Source organism: Aedes aegypti, chromosome 3 (assembly GCF_002204515.2).
Source record: "Aedes aegypti strain LVP_AGWG chromosome 3, AaegL5.0 Primary Assembly, whole genome shotgun sequence".
In the NCBI taxonomy this organism is placed as follows: domain Eukaryota; kingdom Metazoa; phylum Arthropoda; class Insecta; order Diptera; family Culicidae; genus Aedes; species Aedes aegypti.
This window is the reverse complement of record NC_035109.1, coordinates 220,155,534-220,174,446: the sequence shown is the minus strand read 5'-3', so window position 1 is coordinate 220,174,446 and position 18,913 is coordinate 220,155,534. Positions and strand designations below refer to the sequence as shown.

The 18,913-nt window shown below is 38.4% G+C and overlaps 2 protein-coding genes across 14 annotated transcripts in view; one reads left to right on the top strand and one right to left on the bottom strand.

Moving 5' to 3' along the window:
- Positions 1-11,232, bottom strand: part of LOC5579837 (multivesicular body subunit 12A) — a 28,376-nt gene extending 17,144 nt beyond the window's left edge. Inside the window, 3 exon segments of the mRNA XM_001651462.2 lie at positions 10,179-10,249; positions 10,251-10,745; positions 10,797-11,232. Coding sequence (XP_001651512.1) covers positions 10,179-10,249; positions 10,251-10,640 — 461 coding nt within the window. The 5' untranslated portion in view covers positions 10,641-10,745; positions 10,797-11,232.
- Positions 11,233-15,900: 4,668 nt separating this feature from the next.
- Positions 15,901-18,913, top strand: part of LOC5579840 (mediator of RNA polymerase II transcription subunit 12) — a 61,500-nt gene continuing 58,487 nt past the window's right edge. For 4 of the 13 annotated variants that reach the window (XM_021855635.1, XM_001651466.2, XM_021855638.1 and 1 more), the window contains exons 1-2: positions 15,932-16,151; positions 16,693-17,132. The gene's annotated coding sequence lies outside the window, so the exon portion shown is untranslated. Of the gene's footprint in view, positions 16,172-16,421; positions 16,617-16,692; positions 17,133-18,913 lie in introns of those variants that run through there. The other 9 variants (XM_021855632.1, XM_021855628.1, XM_021855627.1 and 6 more) reach the window with 9 other exon arrangements.

Here is an 18,913-nt window from a genome sequence, read left to right as displayed (position 1 = left end):
GATCGTGAACTTCTTCTCAGATATCTTGAAGAGAAGAAGCACAATTTTTTACTTATGACGACAAAACTGAACGTTTGTTCAAAGTCGTCTTGAAAGGTCTCTCAAGTGACTATAAGTCACCTGAAGAGATCAAAAATGGAATAAATGATTTACTTGGATTTTCACCAGTCCAAGTAATCATTATGAAAAAGAGAACCCAATCTGGCATTGTTCGGAAAGGGCTTTCTCAAGAATATTATTTAGTTCACTTTAACAAAAAAGAACTAAATAATATTAAAGCTTTAGAAAAAGCTAAACTTATGTTCGATGTCCGTGTGACGTGGGAACATTTCCAGAAACCTGGAGGAAATTACCAGAACCCCACTCAGTGCCGTCGGTGCCAAAAGTGGGGTCATGGTACAAAAAATTGTCGCATGGATGCTAAATGCATGATTTGCGGAGGTTCTTCTCACGCTAAGGACGACTGTCCTGTGAAAGAAGATACCAGAAAATTTCAATGCGCCAATTGCAAGGGCCCTCACAAAGCTAACTTTTGGGAATGCATTTCACGCAAAAGAGTCGTTGAAGCTCGTGCCAAGCAGATGAAGGATAATATCCGTTACGATAACGGTCGTTTCCGGAATTTGCCTGGTAGAGTATCGAACAATGCTCATTTTTCAGTTAACGATCGCTTGATTAGGAATCATACCCACCAGGAAGATCATAATCATGCTCATTCACAAACAAATTTTAATCCGTCGGGTAGCCGTTCGAATCTTTCAATTTCGAATGTATCTACCCACGGTAAATCCTTTGCCGATATCGTAGCAGGTAATTTGAACTCTTCCCCTGTTCGTTCCATGAGTACCCATTCTACTTGTTTCAAATCAAATGGAAAAAAACCCTACCGCCACAGGTAACTCCTACCCCGCTTCTTCGTCTACCGAAAATTCCAATGGGAAATCATCAGATGATATGTCTGCCTCTGATTTTAATTTTCTAACTGAACAATTGAATCTAATGATTGATGCAATGTTCAAAGCCACCACTATGACTGAAGCAGTCCAAGTAGGTGTAAAATTTACAAATAAAATTGTTATTGGATTACGTTTTTCTAATGGATCCAAATAATAATTTAAATATTTTAAATTGGAATGCTCGTTCTCTGAATGGTAAAGAGGACGAGCTGTTTAATTTTCTTACAGCTAATAAAGTGCATATAGCAGTAATTACCGAAACTTATTTAAAACCTGGATCCAAATTTAAAAAAGATCCTAACTTTTTTGTTTATCGTAATGATCGACTTGATGGGGCATGTGGGGGAGTTGCAATCATCATTCATAGGCGTATAAAACATCAACTGTTTTCGTCATTTGAAACTAAAGTTTTTGAAACTTTAGGTGTTTCTGTTGAAACACAGTTTGGTAAATATACTTTCATAGCTGCCTATTTGCCTTTTCAATGCTCTGGACAGCAAGTTAATTGGCTTCAAACTGACTTGCGAAAATTGACACGCAATAAGTCAAAATTTTTTGTCATTGGTGACTTTAATGCCAAACATCGGTCATGGAATAATTCTCAAAGTAATTCCAACGGCAGAATTTTATTTGATGAGTGCTCTTCAGGATATTTCTCAATTCAATACCCTGATAGCCCTACATGTTTTTCCTCTTCTAGAAATCCATCTACGATTGACTTGGTCTTAACCGACTCTAGTCATCTTTGTAGCCAATTAGTTACTCATGCTGATTTTGATTCTGATCATGTCCCTGTTACATTTCAAATATCGCATGAAGCGATTCTCAATCCTATCAGCTCCACTTTCAATTATTTACGAGCCGACTGGAATATATATGAAACGTATGTTGACTCTAATCTTGATGTTAACATTTCTTTAGAAACTACAATTGATATTGACAATGCTCTTGAAACTTTAACAAATTCCATTGTTGAAGCCAGGAACATTGCAATTCCAAAATGTGAAGTAAAATTTGAATCCGTGATTATAGACGATGATCTTAAACTCTTGATCCGTCTTAAAAACGTGAGGAGAAGGCAATTTCAACGCACTCGTGATCCTGCTATGAAAATTATATGGCAGGATTTGCAGAAAGAAATCAAGAAACGTTTTGCTCAATTAAGAAACAAAAATTTTGAAAATAAAATTTCTCAATTGGACCCCGGCTCTAAGCCCTTTTGGAAATTATCTAAAATCTTGAAAAAACCTCAGAAGCCTATACCGGCATTGAAAGAGGAAAACAAATTATTACTAACTAATTGCGAAAAAGCTCAAAAACTTGCTATGCAGTTTGAAAGTGCTCACAATTTTAATTTAGGACTTACTAGTCCAATTGAAAATGAAGTTACTCAGGAGTTCGAAAATATTCTCAATCAAGAGAACGTTTTCGAAAATGCCTGGGAGACTGATTTGGAAGAAGTGAGAACTATTATTAAAAAATTCAAAAATATGAAAGCTCCTGGCGATGATGGAATTTTCTACATCCTCATCAAGAAACTTCCAGAAAGTAGCTTATCATTTTTAGTTGATATATTTAACAAATGTTTTCAATTAGCATATTTTCCTGACAAATGGAAAAATGCTAAGGTTGTTCCAATTTTAAAACCAGACAAAAATCCTGCAGAAGCTTCTAGCTATCGTCCAATCAGTTTGCTTTCCTCCATCAGTAAACTTTTTGAAAAGGTTATTTTGAACAGAATGATGGCCCACATCAACGAAAATTCAATTTTTGCCAATGAACAGTTCGGATTCCGCCATGGACATTCGACCACTCATCAACTTTTACGTGTAACAAATTTGATCCGTTCCAACAAATCTGAAGGCTACTCTACTGGTCTTGCTCTTCTAGACATAGAAAAGCATTCGACAGTGTTTGGCATGAAGGTTTGATTGTAAAATTGAAAAATTTTAATTTTCCAACATACATTGTTAGAATAATTCAAAGTTATCTGTCAAATCGTACACTTCAGGTTAATTATCAGAACTCCAGATCTGAAAGACTTCCTGTAAGAGCTGGTGTTCCCCAAGGCAGCATCTTGGGACCAATATTATACAATATTTTCACATCTGACTTACCTGAGTTACCTCAGGGATGTCAAAAATCTTTGTTTGCGGATGACACAGGCCTCTCCGCCAAAGGACGAAGCCTGCGTGTCATCTGTAGTCGATTGCAAAAAAGTTTGGATATTTTTTCTTCATACTTGCAAAAATGGAAGATTTCTCCTAATGCTTCCAAAACTCAACTAATAATATTCCCACATAAACCAAAAGCTCTTTATTTGAAACCTTCAAGTAGACATGTTGTCACGATGAGAGGGGTTCCAATAAATTGGTCAGATGAAGTTAAGTATCTAGGACTCATGCTAGATAAGAATTTAACTTTCAAAAATCACATTGAGGGCATTCAAGCCAAATGTAACAAATATGTAAAATGTCTCTATCCCCTTATTAATAGAAAATCAAAACTTTGTCTTAAGAACAAGCTTTTGATATTCAAACAAATTTTCAGGCCAGCCATGTTGTATGCTGTACCAATATGGACTAGCTGTTGTAATACCAGGAAGAAAGCTCTGCAGAGAATTCAAAATAAAATTTTGAAAATGATTCTGAGGCTTCCTCCCTGGTATAGTACCAATGAGTTACATAGAATATCCAATGTTGAAACATTGGAACAAATGTCAAATAAAATAATCAATAATTTCAGGCAAAAATCGTTACAATCTTCTATTGCCACGATTAATGCGTTATATGATTAGGTTAAGTTAGGTTAAGTATATTAAAAACTTTTTTTTTCTCTTATAAGCAGGTGAAATCAACTCACCTGTAAAAAATCTGAACTGCTACGGCAAATGAAATGTAATATTTTGTTAACAAAATGTTAATAAAATCTTAGATTTGTTTTACCAAATTAGGATGATAGTGTTGTCTAATAACACAGAACACCTAGATATAAGAAATAATGAATGTAATGTTTGGAAAAAAAAGTATCTTCGGATCGGGCTACGCGGCAGATATGGATTGGCTGAGATATATCTGCATTGCAGATATTTTAGCACTGCGAATTTTGAACAATAGGTGTTTATTAGTTTTGCGAATTTGTATTGTTGAGCCTGAGTTGAGGCATGTAGAAGGGAATGCCACCAAATCACTTTTGTGAAGGCAAGCGATTGAGTCACACGTAGGCCAGTTTCTGTTCAGTTCGATTAGAGAAAGATACTTAATACCTATAAACCAGTTCTGTGCTTGGTGAATAGTTGAGGTGAGAATTGAAGATTTAGTGGTAGATCCAAACTAAACAAATTCTATAGTTTGCAGGATAATAGTTAATCCGTTGATTAACATAGTACACTGTGTGAGTGATAAGCATAAAAAAGCATAGATAAGCCAGTGTGTGATCCAAAGCTTTTAGGAAGCATTCTAAATTCGTTATGGGATAGCTTTCTCTGAACGAAGGGTTTGTATTTTGGGATTTAGAATCCCCAAGCGGCGCATCGAGATTTTCAAGCGCATCGCCGCTTTCACGCGCATCAACGGTCTCACGCGCATCAGCGCGAGCCTACGCGCGACGGTGCTCATCCCCTTCCGGTGAAATCGTTGAGAGGAACATCCCGCACGCTACAGGAGAACGCTGCGACTCTCCCAGCGACGCTCAAGCCCATCGCCTTCCGTTCATCGACGATCGACTTGAGTTCCCCAGACGCCGAGTGATCTCACAGTGCCAGTACGAACGACACCCGTAGCCAGGGTGGAGCACTCAGTGGATCCCCATTAGCCGAGACTGCAGAGAAGCCGCGAAAGCCGTCGCGCTCTCTCTTTTTATCACTCAGCTCCGCGCTGAGAGGTCAGCAATACGATCTGGCGCTCTAGGGAGCGACCGTGATACACCAACGTGTTGCACCCCAACCGACCATCATACCTCGTCAGCCACCCATCAAATCTCCAGAGCTGCAGTCTGCAGGTCACGCGACATCGATTGGAGCAACACGACGATTGGGCCCCAACGTCAGAACACAATTTGTAAGACAAACCGTAAGTTTTTTCACCCCTTTGAGCTCAAAGTAGGATTAGTTTGTAAGTGCTTATTATAAAATTGCGAAACGCAACAGCTTCACCTCAATACATCGCTGTCTTTGCATAATTGGTTAAGGCTTTCCTAAATTCGTTTTTTTTTTAATTTATTTGGTGATTCTTTTTCCAGTTCTTAATTCGTTAGAGCTTCCATTTGGGGTTGGTCGGAGAAAAATGCGTGTTTGAGCCACTTAAAATACTCGCCCGTGTTAAGAGTCTCTTAGCCGGACCTTTGAAAAGCGTCAGCAGTATCTCTAACCCGAGAGTGGCGCTAAAGCTGCTGTACGTTGTGTGCTAAGAAAGCGTTACAACGTGATTATTGAGCTGAAATCAAATTCAGGTTAACTTCTGCGTCCATGAGTCCTCTCATGGCGTAGGGGTAACGCGCCCTAACTAGAGATCAGGGAGCAAGCATGGGAAAATTCACCCACTCACCCGAACGCTACCGATAAAATATCTGCAAAGTATCTGCTGCCACCGAATGTTCAATGACTGCCGAACGCTACTAGGATGAGCGCAATCCCGACGAATCGTGAACGATTGAGATAAACCAAAAATGAAAAGATATACGAAGCGGAGAGAGCACCTATCCTCTCTTAAATTGGAGACACGAAAGAACGCGTTCACCATTCGATCACTGAAAGCTTCCTGCGAAATGTACAGATTTTGCGTTCACTGAAACATTTCGCCTTATGTATTACTAGTCAGTGAACGCTCTTCAGCTCTCAAATACGAATGTCACTCGTGCGGAATCGGAATGTAAAGAATCATTCGCTACAGCAATCGGATGCCTTCGGCACAAGGAGTCGGTAGTGAATCATTCTGTTGACGTTTTTGTCTAACTTGTCGCTCGGCGAACAAGAAGAAAGCGCATTGGAAATTGAAACACTCAGCTTGGTCGTAAAAACGGCAATCTCGCTCTTGACCGCTTGTGGATGTGAGCGAGAGAAATGCAATATTCGAGTGAATGTTTCCCATGCTTGTCAGGGAGTCGTGAGTTCGATTCTCACTGAGAAGACGTGTAACTTTTTCGCAAAACTAAAGTTTCTGGCGTTATGTAAATGAGCAAAGAAAGGAGGTCGGATTGCCCTCTACGATGACCGATGGCCTGAACGAATTCAATTCCACCATGGACATTGCAAATCTTTTTCGCACCCAGTTCAGCAACGTTTTCATCAATGAGCATCTCCACCCTCAAGACAGCCAATGCCACCACAAATATTCCTCGACTACCTGCATCAGTAGAGCAGTTCACTATCACTGACAACATGGTCATCTCGGCTGGAAAGGAACTGAAATCGTGTACTGGACTTGGCCCTGACGGCATACCTTCTCTAGGCCACAAACGCTGTATGAATTCACTAGCATCGCCGCTGGCAAAATTATTCAACACATCTCTAAGTACTAACGTTTTCCCGGACTGCTGGAAACACTCCTATGTTTTTCTAGTGTTTGAAAAAAGATGTAGACAGAGCTTTTCGAATTATCGTGAAATTGCTGCATTGAGTTCAACATCTAAATTGTTTGAGTTAATTGTTCTTCGCAAACTAACTCAGAGCTACTCTCATTACATATCGCCAAATCAGCATGGCTTTATGTCTAGACGTTCAACGACAACCAATTTGACTTGCTTTACCTCATTCGTGATACACCAAATAGAATCTGGTCACCAAGTAGACGCGATACACACCGATTTATCGGCAGCGTTTGATAAGATGAACCATCAAATTGCAATTGCAAAATTTGACAAACTGGGCTTGAATGACAACATGCTTCTCTGGCTGAAATCCTACCTGACTGGACGAAGCATGTCCGTCAAAATTGGCAAACATGTTTCAATGCCTTTCTCGGTTTGGTCTGGCGTACCTCAAGGCAGCCACCTCGGGCCTTTGTTGTTTTTGCTTTACATGAACGATGTCAACTTTATTCTGGACTGCCTAAAACTTTCTTACGCTGATTATATAAAGCTTTACTGCACAATCAATAAACCGCAAGATTCTGAGTTTTTGCGACATCAGTTGGAAATATTCGCAGAATGGTGTATTGCTGTTTGCGTTTGACGTGCAAATCCAGGCTAACTGGGCTTCAAATGCGGTAACACAAAGTAATCAAAGGATACTTAGCAACCATGATGCATATCACCGCCAACCTAGCAAAGAAAATAAAATTTTGACTTCGCCTTCCTTGTTGAAAATCTTACCGCATTTGATGTTTCCGCATTTGATATTTGCATTTCAAACGCACACAGCAATAATATCAACAGGATGTCCCTAAATGTGTCCAAGTGCTCAGTGATTTCATTTGGCCGCAGACGCACACTTCTACACTTTAATTATGGTTTGGCTGGTGTCGAACTGCAACGTGTAACTACGGTGAAGGACATAGGCGTTCTATTGGACACTAAGCTGACGTTTAAGGATCATGTTGCTTACATCGTCTCGAAAGCTTCTGCGCAGCTGGGTTTTCTGTTCCGCTTCAGCAAAAAGTTTACCGATGTTTATTGCCTGGAAGCTTTATACTGCTCAATTGTACGCCCTATCCTGGAATACTCATCGGTTGTATGGTCACCATTCTACAGGAACGAGATTCAACGAATTGAGGCCGTTCAACGCAAATTCGTGCGCTTCGCCCTTCGCCGACTTAGGTGGAGAGATCCACTGAACTTGCCAAGCTATGAAAGCCGCTGTAAACTTATTGATCTGGACTTTCTTGAACCTAGAAGCAATGTAGCAAAGGCGTGCTTCATCTCTGACCTTTTGCAAGGATCAATAGACAGCCCTCTGCTGCTCAGTTCATTGGACATCAACACTCGTCGCGGAAATCTCCGGTTTCATCCATTTCTGAACATTCCTTCCGCCAGAACAAATTATGGCCTTCACGAACCAATGCGTAGCATGTGCCGTGTGTTTAATAGTTGTTATCATGTGTTTAATTTTAATGTATCGCGTGGAACAAATAAGTGTAATTTTAGACAATTTTTACGTTAATTCATGTGAAATGTTTGTTTAGATTTTTTGTGCTTTTAGACTTAGGGTGGGAACTTCACCTGTTGACTGAAGCAGTAAATAAATAAATAAAAACTTCACATCAATTTGTCCATTTAATACAATTGCAAAGTATATGTAATGTTTAGCTTTTCGGTAGTTGTTAAACTTCCACTCGGCTGGTTAGCCGTAAACCACGATTCATAATTAAAAACAAGCATTTGACAGTGTTTAGCATGAAGGCTTGATTGTAAAATTGAAAAACATCATTTTTCCAATATACTTTGTTAGAATAATTCAAAGTTATCTGTCAAATCGTACACTTCAGGTTAATTATCAGAACTCCAGGTCTGAAAGACTTTTTGTAAGAGCTGGTGTTCCTCAAGGCAGCATTTTGGGACCAATATTATACAATAATTTCGCATCTGGATTGAATATTTTTTCAAAACAAAAAAAAAAGAAAACAAGTTTGTATGTTTTTTCTGCATACAGTCAACTTTCGTTCGTTGCACTAAACCCGTAGCCCACCTAGTGAAAGACTTTCACTAATCGGGCTAAGTTTTGAGCTGTCAAATAATTGATTACAATAGAAATTCAGCGCTACCAACATTGACAAATTACGGTTTATGTCAGAAAGTGACGTTTGCCTTCGTTTTAGGTGGGCTATAGCCCACTTAACGGGAGCCCAATTAAAACGAAGTGCAATTAAACGTAGTGCAACGAACGAAATTCAACTTGCTAAAATGGAAGATTTCTACTAATGCTTCCAAAACTCAACTCATAATATCCCCACATAAACCAAAAGCTCTTTATTTGAAGCCTTCAAGTAGACATGTTGTCACGACGAGAGGGGTTCCAGAAAATCGGTCAGATGAAGTTAAGTATCTAGGGCTCATGCTAGATAAGAATTTAACCTTCAAAAATCACATTGAGGGCAGTCAAGCCAAATCTAACAAATATGTAAAACGTCTTTATCCCCTTATTAATAGAAAATCAAAACTTTGTATACAGAACAAGTTCTTGATCTTCAAACACATTTTCAGGCCAGCCATGCTGTATGCTGTGCCAATATGGACTAGCTGTTGTAATACAAAAAAGAAAACTCTGCAGAGGGTTCAGAATAAAATTTTGAAAATGATTCTGAAGCTTCCTCCCTGGAATAGTACCAATAAGTTACATAGAATATACAATGTCGAAACATTGGAACAAATGTCAAATAAAATAATTAATAATTTCAGGCAAAAATCGTTACAATCTTCTATTGCCACAATTAATACATTATATGTTTAGGTTAAGTTAGGTTAAGTATATTCAAAGCGTTTTTTTCTCTTATAAGCAGGTGAAATCAACTCACTTGTAAAAAATCTGAACTGCTACGGCCAATGAAATGTAATATGTTGTTAACAAAATCTTAAATTTTTTTTACCAAATTAGGTTGATAGTGTTGTCCAACACAGTACACCTAGATATAAGAAATTAATGTATGTAATGTATGAAATTATACTAATTATTCGAATTCATTATGCAATACTGTTTTGTATCATATTTTAAATTTTTGCTACATTTCGACTCTCTTTCGTAAATGTTGCTCCCTTTTGCAATAAATTGATTTAATTTTCATTTAACACAACATATTTGGATTTTTTTCAAGAAATCATTTAATTACTAATTAGCGTTGCATTATCATTCGCTATGGACGGCATCAATGTACATTTCGTACAAATAATCGATAGTCCATAATTGATACATTTATGGCGAATGCTAGGAACACTACAGCCATAATTTGTATAAAAACAACGCTTTCTAAAATAAATTTTAAGAAGCTTCAAGTCAATTTAGTATTAAACATGATTAAATAAAATATTTTGCATACCAGTAGTTAACATCAACAAGTCATGCTAAGGTTTTAGAAATGCGAATAAAATCTTATTTTTATCAATACTGTTGACTTATTGCAAGTGATGCACCTAAAAATAATAATTTATTCATCTCACTTTCCCGTTTCAATAGATGTGTTACAAATATATAAAGAGACACAAAGTTGGGCTTTCCAATAGTTTTCTATAATGATTATTCATCTCGTGTCGATGACACATACATAAAATTCCCACCAATCAAACCGCACTTACCCGGCCAAGGTAAAACCCTCCGGCGCCTGTCGCAGTCTGGAACACAAGATGATATCGGTGATCGCCTGTTTTGGCTACTCCTTTCTTAGCCAGACGATAAACTAATTGCTTTTTGCGCCACGCTTTCTGCTCGCTGTCCGCCGTTCGGGTTAACTGTGAAAACCCCTCCGGAAGGGCTTCTTTTTCGCCGATCACTTTCAACGTTTCCAGAATATAATCGGGCAGACCTTCCGTTTTCGATTGGCACAAATATCGACAGCTTCTCTTTCCGAACAGAATGTTTTCACGAAACAGATCCGCATCTTGATCCTGATCGTAGGTTTTATTTATGGGCTGGAAGTTCTTCGGGCATTTCTCGAAATCCTCCACTAACTGCAGGGAAGTGATCGGCCGGTTGTCTGGCAGGACGCTGATAATAGTGTTCAGAATATTTTTCTGTTGCTGCGTTTTTGTTTTTAACATTTTCGTTACTGCTTATCAGATCAGGTGAAACCCAAATAAATATGACTCAGACTTCTTCCACTTCGGATCGCTTGGGGCTGATTACTAATACAACCTGTTTAGATACTGCGATTACTAGGTCAATAAAAAATTTATTGTTCGAATTCTTTCACTCACAGCAAATTATTTTCGATGACAAAAATTGCTTTGTGTCTCACTTTTGTGTGAATCTCTTCGACCCGACCGTTGAATGCCACCAATCTTCTCCCGTCTGGAATTTAGAAATCTTGTGCTTTGTGCTTCATAATTATTATCACTTCCACTTCATCTTTTCCTTTCTCACTGCCCTAAACCGAACGAAACACCACTTCGAAGTAGAAGAATTTCAAATTAGAAGGCAAAGTTTAATGAATTTCCGAGCAATGGAGCTTCAATCTAATCTCAGCACTTTGAAAACAGTTGGGCAAGAAGTAGCACGATGCGATAAATTAATATAATTTATTTTCGAAGCAGTCACGGATCACTAATTTCTTTACTTTGCAACCCGAAAAACCCGAAAAACCCGCAGACCTTCATCCCGCAAGAACGCGCAAGGAGTGTGAGAGTGGTAGAATAAATTTGACGCAACGGCGTCGATGTTTTGGTTTTGGGTGACTTTTCGAGGGGAGGCAACGATTAGGTCAACCAATTAAGAGGTCAACTGGAGCAAACCCATGCGGTGTATTTCTGCACACAGAAAATATAAAATAAATAAATTGGGGTTACCGCATTTCTAGCATAACTTGTGATCTCGCCCAAAAAGCCATTGGTAACCGAGTGTGCATCTTGTTGTTACAGAGCAAACGAATGGATTTTACGTTATTCGACAATGCTACGATAACGGAGAAAAAAAATGGTAAAAACAAACAAATATTAGTTTGTTTGAAACATAATTCTACATTAAATTTTGCACAAACAAAATATTAGTTTGATTTTGCCACCTATGTTTGTTGAAACAAACTAAAATATATTATGTATCCGGTAGGAATCAAGACCAGCATTTATTTATAATTATTGTTTTCTCGGGCCCCGTGCGTCGCAGCTAATATGTGAATAGTGCGCTGTGTTCATAAAAATCGTAAGAATGCAGCGCCACACTAAAAAACTGATTTCAAAATCGCGCGAGTTGAGGCGCGTCGCGAGTCTCACTAGCGCGATCCGGTTTGGTGCGGTGCGACAATAAAGTAAATGGTTCGGAGATGTTCCAGTTAAATTCAACTAACATTTGTTTGCAACAACTAATGAATTGGTTGTTTCATTTTGACAGTTCTTGAAACAAACCTAAATATTAGTTGTTTCAAACAAATCTCGCATAACCTGTGATCTCGCCCTAAAAGCCATTGGTAACCAAATGTGTAGCTTGTTGTTACCGAGCAAACGAATGGATTTACGCGTTGTTCAACAATGCTACGATGAAGAGAAGATCCTTCTCTATCTCCTAGTGGTAATAGTTTTCATCCTGGGAAATTCATTTGCTATTTTTTTTAGTTTATTCCAAACTAAAGGCATAAATTTGAAACAACAAATTAATAGTTAGAAACAACTAAAATGCATGTTAGAAAACCAACAAATTTTGGTTGTTTGAAATTATGGGCCCATTCACATATTTCATAACGCTGAAGGGGGTGGGTGGGTGTCTTGAAGATGTTACAGTTCATACAAAATTTGAAAAATGGTCATACAAAACGCGTTACGAGGGGGTGGGTGGGTGTCAAAAATGTCCATTTTCGGCGTTATGAAATTTGTGAATAAACCCTATACTGATTTTTCTCCGTGGTGAAGAGAAGATCCTCCTTTATCTCCCAGTGGTGATAAAATCCATCCTGGTCCATTCATTTGCTTAGAAACAAAGAGCTACACACTCGGTTACCAATAGCTTTTAGGGCGAGATCACAAGTGATGTGAGATTTAGTTTTTACCTGAGAGAGACTCGCGAAGAGGAAAAATATCAGTCGTATGCAGCCCAGATTCCTCTGTCACGAAATGTCAAATGTAGCCCGCCCTTTTTATGGCTGAAAAAGTGAATAGTATTGTATTCAAAATAAACTGTTATTAAAAACCTCAGTCGGTGGAGCAGCACAAATTTCATAACGCCAAAACTGGCCATTTTAGACACCCACCCACCTCCTTGTAACATTTTTTGTATTAATCGAGGACACCCACCCACCCCCTTTAACGTTATGAAATTTGTGAATGGGCCACAGTTTTTCCAAAGTTGCTGATAAATCTATTAGTTATTTCCAATGTCTGGAACGTATGCTGGCATGAAATTTCATTCAAAAGGCTATTTATGATTCGGTGTGATGCGAACGCAATCATTTTTTGCTGAGAAGTTCTTGTGAGGGTTTGAACGGCTTGCGCATGATTGGTATAAACACAAAGTGGAATAAGAAAAAAACTCAGCAATCACAGAAAAAGAAGACCGTCTTCGCGAGTCTCGTCTCAGGTTTTAACCCACGGTTGGGTTGTTTTGCCTCTTTCGCAACAGCAATGTTGTCAAAAATAGATAGAGACGTCGAAGTTCAATTGAATAAGCCAAATAAAAGTTCTTTCAACGTTGTTACTTTAACCCATCACGGAGACTTCGAAAGCTAACGCAGGGTAGATTTTTTTGCCGTTGTGAAATGAAAACAACCTAATGATAGTTATGTCAGTTAACCCAAATTTGGGTTATCCCACGGAAGAGCCTTATAGGCAATTATTTTCAAAGCTAAACGATCACTCCGACATCTGGTGGCTAGTAGAAGAACCGTCAAAAAAGAGGTTGGGTTGAGAATGCACCGTTTGCATCATAGGAAGGAACACACAATTTACACTTTCCATCGGAATAGTTATTTTGTAGACGACCAGAGAAGATTGAAAAACATAATAAACTTTTTTCCTTCGAGAATGTACAGATCGTATCAGTTCTCATGTAAGATTAATGGAATAAAAAGGGGAAATTGGTATTTGGCAACATAGGTTATAAACTTCCGGATTCTTTGTTAGGGTTCATTCACATATTTCATAACGCCGAAAATGACCCACCCACCCCCTCGTAACGCTGTTTGTATGAATACTCTACAAATTTTGTATGAGCCGTAACATCGTTGGGTACCCCCTTCAGCGTTATGAAATTTGTGAATAAACCCTTAGTGGTTAAATTTGTTGTGAAATCACGCGTATTGCAAGAATAATGGTTCAAAATGATTATGCCAATGGAAAATAGTTCAATAATCGATTGATTATGACCTAATTTTTGGGTTGAAAAATTTAATTTTGGACGTAAACAAACATTTTCAGTGACATTTCTCTCGTTCTTCCCCAGCGACTTCTAGAATAATGGCGCATTATATTTGCCTATTGCGTCAAACGAAGTCAAAGTTGGGTTGTTTTGGTGCTCCGTGCAGAACATCGAGATAATCTGGCAGAAAAAATTAAAGTATGTGCTAGAACAAGGGCATAGTGAGTCACATAATCATAATCGATTTCTTCTCCTATATTTTCTCTCCAGTGGATAGAGGTAGTAAGTTTGTCAGAAGTTTTTAGCGATCTCTATAGATGACCACAATATTGGCAATATTTTTATTGTCAATACTTTTCCACAACATGTTCACAGAGTTCAAGTCGGGCTGCCATGTTGGATCGCTGCTGTCGGACGGTTGTCAACTGATATCTACAAGGTGTTTGCTTATTATCCGTACAAACTTTGAAAGCATATCTTTTTGACATAGGGCCCATTCACAAATTTCATAACGCTGAAGAGGATTACATGAAATGAGCACCCAATATTCATTACAATGTATTAAACATAATCCTCCAATGGATATTTCAATACAGTACCAGAATAACGGCCTAACTGACAAATGTAAACAAATTGAGTTTTATTCACCTAACAGTTTATTTGATAAACTACAATCATATACTGCACAACTGTTTCTTAAAAATAACGTTTTTCACGAAATAAGTGAGAAAAACATAAAGGCGCATTTGATATTCTCTTTCGATACGAACACTGATGTCAATTTCGCGCACCTTCCCCCCTGCGGTAACCGGGTGCATTTGCGATTGAGTGTGGCAGCAGGGCGCATTTAAAACTGAGTGTGCAGAAGGTCGATAGTGAAGAAGGTTTGTGTGAAAGAGCGTAGCAAAACGGCGAAGCTGATGATAGTCAAACCAGAAGGATGAGGTAGAAAGGCGCAATCGCTGCTGTCAAACTGAAGGAGACGAAAACCGAGGGGCGCAACAATCCTCAATTTTGATGAATGGCGCATGATGCTTTTTTATTTATTTTAACATGTTGTTCATAATATGAAAATAAATAAAATGGTCTGTTACAAAAGTAATATTGTAATGGATCATACAAAAATTCATCATGCGATTAAATCGATCGGAAACATAATATAGAATTGAAATTATAGCCGCTGAACTTCAAACCGATTTTACTGACAATGTATTAGTGTTCACATTCGCCCTAATTCTGACTCTGTATTGATATGTGCATCGCAATGGATAAAAACGAATTATGTCAATGAATATTAAACACAATGATATTTAGTATTTTCTATTTTCACCGTGTATGTTTTGTCACTCCCAAAACAATCGAAACAAGAACACTGGACGCCTTGTTGAATTGATTTTGGATTGATAAATATTGGCTCATGCCACCCACCCATCCCGTACAGCGTTATGAAATTTGTGATAAAGCCCTACACGGCGAAATATTTTTACCTAATTTTTGAGTTTACTTTACCCAAAATTTGGGTAAAGTAAACTCAAGTAGATTTTGGGTTGAAACTATAATCGATACACTGATTATAGTTTCAACCCAAAATCTCTCGGTTTTCTCTTTCTCCCACACGAATGTTGTCAAAAATAGAGAGAGCTGCATCTACCCAACGGGGGTACTTTGGACCAATAATCCAAATTTGGGTAAATGCAACTTTTCTTATGTTTGGGTGGAAAGAACTCAATTTTGCGTTAAATAAATCAAACTACCAAGTGGGGACCTTGGAAATTTGGCCAAAATTGAGTAATCGGGCTCAACTACGGAATTGCGTTGAAACAACCCGAAATTGAATTGATTTCCGTCTCCGTGTAAGCTTCACAAAAAAATTTGAGTTTTATTTTTTCTCTGTGTAAATTTACAAATCCCGCAGCCTCGGTGGTAAAATTTGACACCCATCAAACTGATCTAGATAAAGCACGGTTCGCACCCACACACCTGCAGCTTCTACAAGACGGTTCCTCCGTGCGTCGTGATTCTCCCCTTTTCGATGACTGGCAACGCCATTTTTGTAGACCTCGGCACAAATTCGTCTCCTGTCATCCAGCGCAGTAGCCAGCAAAAGTGCGTACAAACGATCGAAAAAGTTTTGATTTACGGTTGTAAAAAGTGTCGAGCGGTGCTCAAAGTGTTTGAATTTTCTCGCCCGAATCCCACCGTGTCGGTTAGCGTCATTTTGCGACGGTTTTGAGCGTGTTTCGCGAGTGTATTTTGCATTTTAGTAAAAGGTGTGTAGGCTCTCATAGAGGTAATTTTCCTCTTCACATTCTGCGTGCCCCGGTCGCGAAGATTCAGAGATTTTCTTCTTTGCTTTCGGTGTTTCTTCTACCTATACCTACCCACACGTAGAAAGAGAAGTTCTCTTTTTCGTGTCCGTATACTCCGCAAAGCGCGATAATTTGTGAGTGTGAGTGAGGTGTTTCAGCCTTAGCTTATTTTTTGTTGGAGAGAATCGCAATCCAAAAGTGGAGTGAAAACGCATTCGTCTTCGGCTTTAGCTTTCACAGATTCTGGTGAAGCTCGGATTTAGTTTATCGGAAGATTGAGCTACTGAGCGGGGACCCGCTTCCGGACAATTCTATTCTGGTTTTGAGGCAGTGATTTGTTAATAATTCTTTAAAAACATCAAAAACCAGGCAAAAGGGCATCCTTGAGTTGGTGTGCGTGTATTGGAACCGTGTCTGTATAGCTAGGTAGTGGGTCGTGTTTCCGGTGGTGGTGAGGTGGAAGTGGCACTAGCTTTTTTTCCGTCTTTTTTTCCTTTCGAAGGGGCAAGTGGAAAAGTGAAGAAGAGATAACGAGCGCGGAGATTTCCCGTTACAAGGCAGAGAGTAGTTCGTACAAAAATCAAAAGAAAAGAAAATCGTTTTCCAGCTTCAGATTTTCCAAGCAGAAATTATCCACGTAGAGTGTTCTAATTCCGTCACAAAACGTCGCTGGAAGACGGAATAATTTCTGTTCGGTTCGTAAAAAAAGCTAAGAAGAATCGGAGGAGCAGTAATTTGCTTTAGAAGCAGCGGCCAGCGCCAGTGGGAGTGAAGATTTTCATTGTCCGAAAAAATCGCAAACGTCATCTCGTTTCTCTTCGGAAGTTTCGGAGAACGGAGATACCGTCTGTCTGTTCGTTCGGACGGTAGTGAAAGGAACCGGAGCTCATCCCGGAGGAAGCAACTGGAATCGAACGCCTGACCAAGAAGGACTTCAGAAATGTAAGTAGCGAGACTGAAAATTGATGCCTATACTTAGCTTAGACATTGAAAAGCTATAATAATTCAAGCCTAATTTTTCAAATCGGCGTATCTAACATTTGGAAGGATTCGAGAAAAATGCGATGCAATATATTGTAAAGCATTTTAAATCCTGTTTAAAATGTTTTGCATTTTTTCTATTGCTGTGTCTTCTATAAGTTGAAAAAAAGAACACCGTTTCTAACCACTATTAAACAATTCCGATTTGTTTTGAATTAGATGGAAAAACTTGTGAAATTATCGAATAAACCCTTTTGCTTTGTGCTGCTCACATACACCATGATGATTCGTCGATATCATACCTTGCTTGATACATACACCTTGCTTGATGCGTCGGTTTGACAGTTCATTTATCACATGCGTCACGTCATATACACCAGTATTGTTTTGAAGTTGCACATACACCGGTTTGCAAATTCCCATAAAACATAATAAAGTTTGTTCTATTCGTCAGTTTCTACGTTCAACTACAACGAATATTGAATGTTTCCAATTTCAACTCGACTAACAGGAGCACCGGACGGAGCCGTGAGTAACAAAAGTAAATGGAGAACAGTTCTTGTGAAAAAATTGGTGAGAAATTTGTCTAAAACCGAATACTGATGATGTTCCACATCAGTTTGCCGACCCGTCAGCTTACTGCAGCTGTGAAAATCCGAATCTCTCGATTTCCATCATGTTTAGTAATTCGAAAACAGTATGACGTATCTGCTGATAAAAATTTTATGTTTTGATTCTGCATATAGGTCGCTTTGCTATGAGCATATGTACGGTGTATGTGCTAGCATGAAAAATGTTGACAGTTGAGTCGCTTTGCAATGGTAGGGTGTATGTAGCCAAATTAAAAACACTGAGTAAAGTGCACATAGGGCAGAATTGCAATTTATTTCAAAAAATCAAAAAAATGTTTTAGGATTACTTTTTTGGACTCAATATGTAGATAATGCGTTTGTCAAGCCCATGCAAAGCAAATCTCGATTTGTTTATTTTTGCAGTTACGTCGGAATGAAGAATTATGCTTGAATTGTTTAGTTGTATTCAATGGATTAATGTGACTCAAATTCGAATTGATTAAAAACAACGCAATAATCGAAATTTAATCCAATGATTATGATCCATCGTATCAATTAAATGCCATATTTTTTAGGATTCGAGGAATACCGTGGTGAAGTGTATATGATTATTATTAACTCAGATTTTAGAGACAATTGAAGGATTATTCAGCATATCTGTTAGTCTATATCGAAAGCTTTTTGATCCTTTTAAACTAATGGCGGTTGCTAAATCCCATCACTTTTTGATAAATCCAACATAATTCCATATCAAAGGGCTTTCAACAAACATGGCCAATAGGCAGGGCTGGTCACTTTTTTCGACTTAGTCACTATATGAAACAAAAAGTCACTTTAGTCATTTTTTTACAAAAATGTGTCACTAAAGTCACTTTTTTCTTGATCTGTTGATAATCGAATTTGAAGCTGGGTCAGCATTTCTAACGCAAGCAGTAAGAAATATATATATTTGTTTCAAGAAAGATAGAGATTCCTGGCTAACTTCCAGGAAGAATTCAGGTGATTTTTTCGTAGACATTTCCAACGGAAAATGTGAAAAAAGTTCTGTTGGTAGTTTCGGAGAAGATTCTAATGAAACTTTGAGCTGAAATTTCCAGCCGACTTAAGGCTGAATTTTCTGTCTGGATTCTACCCCATTACCCCGAATCCCATTACCCCGAATGACATTAA